This window comes from Trichosurus vulpecula, assembly GCF_011100635.1.
Source record: "Trichosurus vulpecula isolate mTriVul1 chromosome X unlocalized genomic scaffold, mTriVul1.pri SUPER_X_unloc_2, whole genome shotgun sequence".
NCBI lineage: Eukaryota > Metazoa > Chordata > Mammalia > Diprotodontia > Phalangeridae > Trichosurus > Trichosurus vulpecula.
In genome coordinates this window covers 1,598,919-1,608,588 of record NW_023494378.1, presented here as the reverse complement: position 1 = coordinate 1,608,588, position 9,670 = coordinate 1,598,919, and the positions used below count along the sequence as shown (strand labels likewise).

The 9,670-nt window shown below is 48.6% G+C and overlaps 1 protein-coding gene across 1 annotated transcript in view; it reads left to right on the top strand.

The window, feature by feature from the left end:
• The first annotated feature begins 4,932 nt into the window (after nucleotides 1-4,932).
• Nucleotides 4,933-9,670, top strand: part of MPP1 (membrane palmitoylated protein 1) — a 72,741-nt gene continuing 68,003 nt past the window's right edge. Inside the window, exon 1 of the mRNA XM_036740558.1 lies at nucleotides 4,933-5,283. Coding sequence (XP_036596453.1) covers nucleotides 5,182-5,283 — 102 coding nt within the window. The 5' untranslated portion in view covers nucleotides 4,933-5,181. The remainder of the gene's footprint in view (nucleotides 5,284-9,670) is intronic.

Here is a 9,670-nt window from a genome sequence, read left to right as displayed (position 1 = left end):
GAGATTAAAGTCAGAAACCTCTTCTGTTTTGTTTTAAGGGATAGTTTCATTGCAATCAGTTATCTCAATGGACAGTAATATTTGTGTAATGTCTATTCCATTGGAATATGATTAACAACTCATTGGTAGAGTGGATAGAGCACTGAACCTCAAGTCAGGAAGACTCATCTTCCTGAATTCAAATCACTTCACCCTATTTACCTCAGTTTCTTCATCTGTAAATTGAGCTTAAGAAGCAAATGGCCACTCCAGTATCTTTGTCAAGAAAACCCCAAGTCAAGTCACGAAGAGTTGGGCACAGCAAGTAACTGAACATGCTTTACTACAGACAACTTATTTGATATAAGTCTGTATACAATTGGGAATTAATTACTTAATGTATCTACACATCCCATCCCAGGACTTTTGTTACAATTGGAGTACAGTCAATCTCTTGTAAGTAAAATCATTTACATAACCATTGAACCTAGGGGTGGAAAGCATGTACTTGCAAAGAATGTAGTTACCTATATTTTTATATATAGGATTAGATCTTTAATAGCATCTGATCCTCCTAAGGGGAATTGGAATTAATTGGCTGGAGTGGAAAATTTTGAGAAAGCAACAAGATCAGAAGAACACATATATGTCAAACGTAAATGATTCTAATGTGGCATGTAAAAACTTTAGATCGCAACTGCGAGGTTTGAGGTGTTTTGGTGTCCCGCACCTCCCCCCCCCCCCCCGCCCCATACATTAACCAGTCATGGAAAATTTTGACAAGTCTCCCACTGAAAAAAAGGGGGAAATTGAGAAAATCAGATTATTCTAATACCATTCTGTATCACCCCCAATGTGTTGTAAAATTGACCAAGTCATGTTTCTTTATCTCTGAACTTAGTTCAGAATTTTAGCTAGCCTGTAATTAATTAAGTTCAGAAAGCCAGTTCTTCTACCATTGACTCTTCACCTCCCTTGAGGTCGGGTGGAAGGAAATTTTAATAAATGTGGTAATTCTCTTGTTGGTCGTATTGTAGTAGGAACTTGTGCTTGTATTGCTGTTGTGAATTGTGTCTCCAAAGTAGTTCATTACTGAGCTCCTTTGCTTTATCCATGTTAACAAAACCACTCATGTATTGCACAGGGAACTTTGTGGAAAATACTATTGAAAAGAATATACGAGCAGATCACTAGAGGCCAGTGGGAGCAAAAGGGTTTCCTGCGATCACAAGGACCAGTGCTCTCTTTGCCTTGGCACTTCAACTAGGACCCCTGCTCCCCTGTGACTGACCTCCAGCACTTCTCTCTGACCTGGAACTGTGATTCAGAACTATGTATGGGTAACATAATTGCCAATCAGCACCAGCTGTATCCAGTGCCAGAAAAGGATCCCCTGTGATTTTATTTGCCACCTCTGGCTGTGAGCTCCCAAAGTTGCTGCTGTGGCCTTGCTATTGCTGCATGACAAGCTTCCATCCTGGTGTCACAAATTTCTCCTGCTGACTGCCTAAGTTTTCTTAGGCTGGACAATGTCTCACTCTGCCACTCCAAAATTTGATTTGAGGCATTATTTTAAAGTTGCTTAGAGGGGAATGTTGAGAGAGTTCAGCTGGATTGTTTCTAATCTGCCATCTTGGCCCTGGCTCTTTTATTTATTTATTTTCAGTTTTCAACATTCACTTCCATAAGTTTTAAATTTTCTCCTCCTCCCTCCCCTCCCCCTCCCCAAGACTGCATGCAATCTGATATAGGCTCTACATATACATTCCTATTAAACATATTTTCACATTAGTCATGTTGTATAGAAGAATTAGAATGAATGGGGGTAACCATGGGAAAGAAAAACATAAAACAAAACAAAATAAAAAAGGAAAATAGTCTGTTTCGATCTGCATTCAGACTCTATAGTTCTTTCTCTGGATGTGGATGGCATTTTCCATCATGAGTCTTTTGGAATTGTTTTAGGTCCTTGCATTGCTGAGAAGGGCTAAGTCTATCAAAGTCAGTCATCGTACAATGTGGCTGTTTCTGTGTAAGATGTTCTGGTTCTGCTCACTTCACTCAGCATCAGTTCATATAAGTCTTTCCAGGTTTTTCTGAAGTCTGCCTGTTCATCATTTCTTATAGCACAATAGTATTCCATTACATTCACATACCACAACTTGTCCAGTCGTTCCCCAATCGATGGGCATCCCTTCGATTTCCAATTCTTGGCCACCACAAAAAGAGCTGCTATGAATATTTTTGTACATGTGGGTCTTTTCCCCATTTGTATGATATTTTTGGGATACAGCCCTAGAAGTGGTATTGCGGAGTCCCTGGCTCTTTTAAGTCTGGCTTTTGACCTCATCATTTCACTGAAACTGCTCTCCCCAAAGTTTCCAATGATAAATGCTTCATTCATTCATCTCTTAGTTGCCAAATTCAATGGCATTTCCTCAATCCTCATTCTCCTTGACTGCTCTGCAGCCTTTGACAATGTTGACCATTTTCTCCTCCTTGATACTCTCATCTCTCTAGGTTTTCAGGACACCTGTTCTCTCCTGGTTCTCCTCCTGCCTATCTGACTGCTCCTTCTGTGTCCTTTGTAGGATCCTCCTCCAGATCATGCCCTCTAACTGCAGGTGTCCCTCAGGGCTTGGTCCTGGGTCTTCTATTCTCCTTCTAGACTACTTCACTTGGTACTCTCATCAGCTTCCGTGGATTTAATGACCGTCTTTATGCTGATGATTCTCAAATCTACCTATTCTGTCCCAATCTCTCCTCAGACCTCCAGTCTTGCATTTCCAACTGCCTTTCAAGTGTCTGGAACTGGATTTCTAGTAGACATCTGAAACTCAACATGATCCAAACTGAACCCGTTATCTTTCGCCTTAAACCCTTTGGAAGAGGACCCTTCCAAACTTCCCTATCACTGTTGAGACACCACCCTCCTCCCTGGATCCTGGTCCCTCAGGGTGTGTGTCCCTCAGGTTCACAACCTAGTTGTCTTCCTCAACTTCTCACTATATCTCCACCTCCTCCATCTAGGCTGTTGCCAAAGCTTCTCTATTTCACCTTTATAGCATCTCTTGAATATGCCCCCTTCTCTGTTCTGACATTGCTACCACCCTAGTGCAGGCTCTAATCACCACAGACCTGAATTACTGAATGTCTGCTGGTGGGTCTGTCTGCCTCAAGTCTCTCCCTGCTCCAGACCATCCTTCATTCGGCCACCAAAATGATTTTTCTAAAGCTCAAGTCCATTCATCCTCCTATTCAATAAACTCCCCATCACTTTCGTCATCAAATATAAAGTCCTCTGTTAGGTGTTCAAAGCTCTTCAAAACCTTCCCCTCTCTCCACCCCTATGTATTCTTTGATCAAGTGATACTGGTCTCTTTGCTGTTTCCTGAACAAGACATTCCATCTCCCAACTCCAGGCATTTTCTCTGGATGTCCCCCATGCCTGGAATACTCTCTCTCCTCTATTCCAATTATTAACCTTCTGGGCTTCCTTTAACCCCCAACCAAATTTCCCATCTTCTACAGGAAATCTTTTCCAACATCTTTTAATCCTAGTGCCTTCTTTCTTAATTATTCGCTATATATCCTGTCTATAGCTTTTTTGGTGTCTCCCCAATTAGATTGTGGACTCCTTGAGGGCAGGGACTATCTTTTGCCTTTCTTTGTATCCCCAGAGCTTAGCACAGTGCCTGGCACATAGCAGGTGCTTAATAAATGTTGAGTGACTGACAGACACAGGGCCCTCTTAGCCACTTTGCCTTTCTAGATCCTTGGTATTGCTTATGAATCTATACTTGTTGGGCTGGCATTAGCCTTTAGCTACCATTCTTTTTTTTTTTTAATAGAGTAGTAGTGCAAATTATTCTGTGGAGAGGCCCCATTGCCCAGTAGTGGCCAGCCCAGGGATTTAAGGGGTCCATAAATTGTCAGGGTTCAGCCAGGTCTTGTAATCAGCCAGACCCCAACGTTTAGGCCTGAGAGGGCATCGAAGCCAACCACCCAGCACCGTTTGGACAATGGTCTTTGGAATTTTTTTTTTCTACTTCTTCAATGAGTTTCCTTTCCTCATAGTGTGCTTGAGCAAGTATTTCCTAGTGTATGTTTGCGGGCATCTACACTTTGCTGTTGCTTTCAACTAGGATGGGGGAAAGGGGGACAGAGGAAAAGAGGATAGGCGAAAGGGGAATAGGAGAAAGCTTTCTCAATGTAATTTTCCTTTCCCAAAGTAAGCGTTAGAAGGGCTGGAGGTAGCCGGCCAGCTGAAACTGAAAGGGCTGGCCGGTGTGAAGCAAGGCTTGGTTAGAGACGGAATTCGGGGAGCTCCGTCCCAGTACGGATCGCGTTGGCTCCGCATGCCGGTGGCCGCCTTCAAGATCCCTTTCCTGCTGTGTGCCCTAATGGCCATTCCCTGGTGTCGTCTCCCTTGCCCTTGCATCCCACTGCAGCCTCCAGGGCGGGCTTGGCAGGAGGGAGGGGAAATGAAGGGAAGGGCCAGGGCCGAGGCGGGTGGCCCTGCACCGGCTGGGGGGAGGGCTGGGGTCTGGGGCGGAGCAAGGGGGACAGGGGCGGCCCCCGCGGCGCAGGGGAAGGCGCAGACTCGGCTTCCCACCGCATCGGCCCGAGCTGCATGGAGCTCCGCAGGCTGCGCTGAACCAGCCCGGGCTGACGTGGCCTCTCCTCTGCTCCGCGCGGCTGACTGGGCGGCCTGGGGGCGGAGCCAGACTTGGGGGCGGGCCCTCTTCCCGGCTGGGCGCTTCAGCCCCGGGGGCGGGGCCTCTCTCCGGCTCCGAAGGACTGACTGGGAGGCCCGGGGGGTGGAGCCAGGCCTGGGGGCGGGGCCCCCGGCGGCGGGGGCGGGCTGTGGGAGCCGGGTGCTCTGCGGGCCGCCGGCCCCCCGTCGGCGTCCGTGGCGCCGTGGCTCCTCCCTCTTCCCCCACCCCCGCCCCCGCCTCCTCCGCCCTTCTCTCTCTCCGCGTCTCTCTCCATCTCTCCGTCTCTTTCTCTCTCTCCTGTCTCCCAGTCTCCCTCTATCTCCCTCCCCGGCTCATCTCGATCTCCCTCCGGGATCGCTGGGCTCCTGGCGGTTGCCTGGTGGCGGCGGCGGCAACGGCAGCGGCGGCCGATCAGTCAGTCAGTCAGTGCCCGGTCGCATCTTCGGCGGTGCCGGGCTCCGGGCAGGCTCCCTTTTGGCCCGAAATGACGCTCAAGTCGAGCCGGAGGGAGAGTGTGAGCAGCATGCGGACGGCCCTGTCCGACCTCTACCTGGAGCACTTGCTGCAGAACCGCACCAAGCCCGAGGTGAGTGGAGAAGCTTCGGGAAGGCTGGAGCACGGGGCGCTGTTGGGGGCTGCGGGCCGGTGGGAGCGAGTGGCGCTCCGGGTCGGGGCCGTGCAGGGCCCGCGAGGGCATCGCGGGGCCGCCAGGGTGCGAGCTAGGCGCCCGTGGCGTCCCCGTGCGTGGCGGCGGCCGGGCCCTGGAGGCTCTCTGCCTGCTAGTAGGGCGGTAACGGAGCGCGCTGGGGAACTCCGGGCGGGAGGGCAGCGAGGGCGCCCCTTGGAGAGGGGCTGCGGGGCGCTCCGGGTGGGGGGCGGCGGAGAGGGCTGAGTCGCTTTGCACCTGAGGCGGCTGGGGACGCCGGGGGAGGGGGGGGGGCGTGTTGTGTCCCTTCTTTCGTGGTGCGGCTGTTCACAGCACGCACTCTGGGCTGAGCTCTGCAGTTAGAAGCTGGGGTGGGGGGGTGGAGGGGAAGAGGAGACGGAGATTTTTCTCCCTGGCCTGACTTCCGCAGTCATGATGCCCCCTCCCTTCTCCACCCCTACCCTCCTGTTCCTCTGGGCTCAGACCTCAGCCATCTTTTTCTTCCTCACGAGTGCGGGTGGGGGGTGTGTTGAAGTCTGGGGAGACCTCCTCTGGGGCAGTGCTCTGGTGGTAGAAATAAATAGTAGAGAGCCAAGGGTCCCTAGTTCAACCTCCTATTTCTTCAGATGAAATAAGCAGGATTGAGTTTCCACAAAGTGGGTCTGCTTCCCTGCCTTGGTTTGGAGAGTGGGTTACACGACCATTTCTTACCAGCCGGTCATGAGTCACCCCCTCCCCACAGACAGCCAGGGCTCTGGCCAATTTGGAAATAGACTGACGTCTGCATCTGAACCTTCACGTGTGCACGACGGAAGGAAGGCTAACCCTGTGGCAAAAATAACAGCAGCAGCTCCCTTCAAGGGATTCTACTCTGCTTACTGGGCAGGCAGAGAAAAGTGGGAAACTCCAGGCACAGTCACTTTGCTGACTAGGATCCCAGCTGTGTGCTTAGGCCAGTGGGGCAGAGAAGACCTCTTATCTTCCCTGGTCCAGAATGGCATGCTTAATAAATAGCTGATAGTCATGGACCACCCCAGTAGAAATGCCAGTTGGGACAGAAGGTGGCCTGACAGGAAAAGGAGGGTGGAGACCACCGTCCCCTAGGCAGACATGGAGTGGCCATCCTTGAAAGCCAAAGAGAAGCCGTGCTTAAGTCTGGGCTGGGTTCTTTGTGACCTTGGAAGCTACTGATTAGGTTCCTATGCTGACCAGGGTCCCAAAACATTAGAACCCAATGGGACACCAAAAGCACTAGGCCTAACTCCTGTCCATACAGGGAAGCCCCTTGTAATGAAGAGAACAGGATTCCATAGAATGAGGGGCATCAGCAGTCAGAGCGGGAAAAGGAGCTCAGGGGCCATCTTAGCCAATTTTCCTCATTTTATAGAGGAGGAAACTGAGGCCTAGGGAGTAGAAATAACTTGCCCAAGGTCACACAGTCAGTAAAGGACAGCCAAACCATGAACTATTTCTACCACACCATGGATTTTACAGACCTAAAAGGCCTGGAGATTGAGTGGTAGCGATAGAGCTCAGGGGCCAGCTTGGCCGATTCCTTCATTTGATAGAGGAGGAAATGGAGATCCAGAGTGGATATTACCCAAGGTCGCAAAGGCAGGACTGGAACCCAGGATCTCCTGCAGGTTTTCTTCAGGATTAAAAAAAAATTGAGTTTCAAAACAAAACAAAGATCCATCTTTGCTCTTTTCTCTCCTTTCACTGAAAAGGCAACAAAAACAAAATCTTCGTTACAAATATGTATAGTTGAGCAAAACAAATTCTTATATCAGTCATGTGCAGAAGAAAATGAGTCAGTGTGTATTTTGAGGCCATCATCTCTCTATCAGGATCTTCTGAGTATTTTCCAGGGCTAGACAGTTTATGCTTTTTGAGCCTCATTTCTCAGGACAAGTGTTCTTCCCATTTTATCGATGAGAGAACTGGGGCACAGAAATGAAAGTGACTTGACCACTAAAGTGTCCCCACTTTACATGGCACTTGACAGTTGGCATTTCCTTTTTTCTCTGTAACAAGTCTGTGAAGTGGATTGTGTGAGTAGGAGTAGCCCTATTTTTTTTTTCCAGTGAAGACTGATGCTCAGAGCTATTAGATGGCTTCCCTGAGTTGGCACTGGGTAGAGCTAAACCTTGAGTCCAGCTCTTTGAACTCTAAAGCCATTGACCCCCCAGTGGCCTCTGCTTTGAGCTTCTCCAGTCACGGAGAGTTCACTGCATAACTGGGCTGTACATTCCATTTTCTAATAGGATGTTTTCTCACATATCGAGGCAAAGTCTGTCTCTTCCACAGAGCTTCCAGCCACTGGTCCTGACTCTGGCCCTCAAGGCTCCTTTCATGATGCTGGAGCAAGGGTTTTTGTCTCTCCCACACACATACTCCCTTCTAGGCTAAGCATCTTCTGTCCCTCTACAGATTCTCTGATGGCTTTGAGTCCCCTTCCCATCCCGGTCACTCATCTCCTTGTGTTCCAGGTTGTGAACTGATTCAGCCATTCTGTAGAGCAGTTTGGAACTATGCCCAGAGGGCTATGAAACCATGCATACCTAGCAATACCACTCCTAGATCTGTATCCCAAAAGAGATAAAAACAAAAAGGGAAAGGCCCAATATATACAGAAATATTTATAGCAGCTCATTTCTGGGGCAAAGAGTTAGAAATTGAGGGGATGCCCATCTATTGGGGAATGGTTGAATAGGTTGTGATATGTGATTATGATGGAGGCTATTAGAAATGACGAGCAGGATGCTCTCAGGAAAACCTGAAAGGACTTGCATGGGCTGATGCAAAGTGAAATCTGTGTACTGTGTACAAAGTGATAGCAATATTGCTATTCAGTTGTGAACGACTTAGTTATTCTCAGCAATACAGCGATCTCAGACAACTCTGAAGGACTTAGGATGAAAAAAGCTATCTGTCCCCAGAGAAAGAACTGATGGTGTTTGAATATAGATGGAAGCATACTGTTTCTAAAACTTTATTTTTCTTGAGTTTTTTATTTTTGTCTGTATTTTCTTTCACAACATGGATGTGTTTTGCGTGACTGCACATATATAACCTATATTGTACTGCTTGCCTTCTCAATTGGAGGTGGGTGGGGAGGGAGGAGAGAGAGAATTTGGAACTCAAAGTTTTAAAAACGAGTGTTGAAAAATGTTGTTACATGTAACTGGGGAAAAACAAAAAAAGAAAATATTTTTAAAAAAAGGAAAAAAGAAAATATGGCATTCCAGCTGTAATGCCACAAATAGAGATTACAGTGGGCCTGCGGGGGGGGGGGGGGGGGGGAGGGGGCGGCGTTCTGGACCTAGGCTACTTGCTTTGATATCATATGACTACAACTCAGCTCCTTCCCCCTGGTCCCTAGCTGCCTGTCTCTGCTCAGCTGTGCTTGGGGATCTCCTGGAACGTGATTATTTGCATGGCATATTGCAAACTGTACGGCCATCCAATGAATCTCACTAAAGCTTCTTGGAGAGACCCTTCCCAGAATTCTTGCCAACAGCTCCTCACAGGCCAAGGAACAGATGGATAGGGACCAAAAAATGGGATGCAGCATTGAAAACTCTAGTGGTTAGATAGTCCTTTGCTTTCCTTCTGGACCTTTCTGCCGCTATGTCCCTTCGTGAACCTCTGCCCATCTATGCCGGCTCACCTGACTGCCCAATTCTCCCCTCTGCTTATGGGGACTGGGTTTCAGTAAAGCTGTGTGCCTAGGGAATGACAGCAGCAGCCAGGATCTGGCAGTCGGGATAGAAGGATCATTTGATTTGGTGAGATTTTCTTAAGCCTGGGTTAGGGAGATAACACTCAAGCTTAGATTGTGAAGTCAGTTTGGCTGATATCTGAGGTCCCTCCTACTTCTCAAATAATAGTACTCGGTTGGGGTGGCTCCAGTCCTCTGGGTAGGTAGGGAAGGGAAGGTAGAAACTAATGAGCTGCTTCTCCTTCCTGATGATTCCCTTCAGTGCCCCGCCTCCCATCCCCCTTGGCTAATTCTGGCCTGGGGAAGAAATGTTTAGGTGATTGAGGAAGGGAGAGCAAAGTGTGGGAAGGGTGCTTGGCTGGGAGGCAGGCAAAATGGGTTAGAGTCCTAGGTCAGCTGCCTAGCCAGGTGACCAGGTCCAAGTCACTTACCCTTACTGTGCGCTGGTTTCTTCATCTGTAAAAGGAGGTGATAATACCTGCACCTCTTGAAGTTGAGAAATCAGGTGACAATGTGCTTTGCAAAACGAGTGGGGCTCTACCAATTAATATTTGTAGTATTACTAGTACCAGGATGGGATGAAGGGGGATTCTTAAATCTCCATCT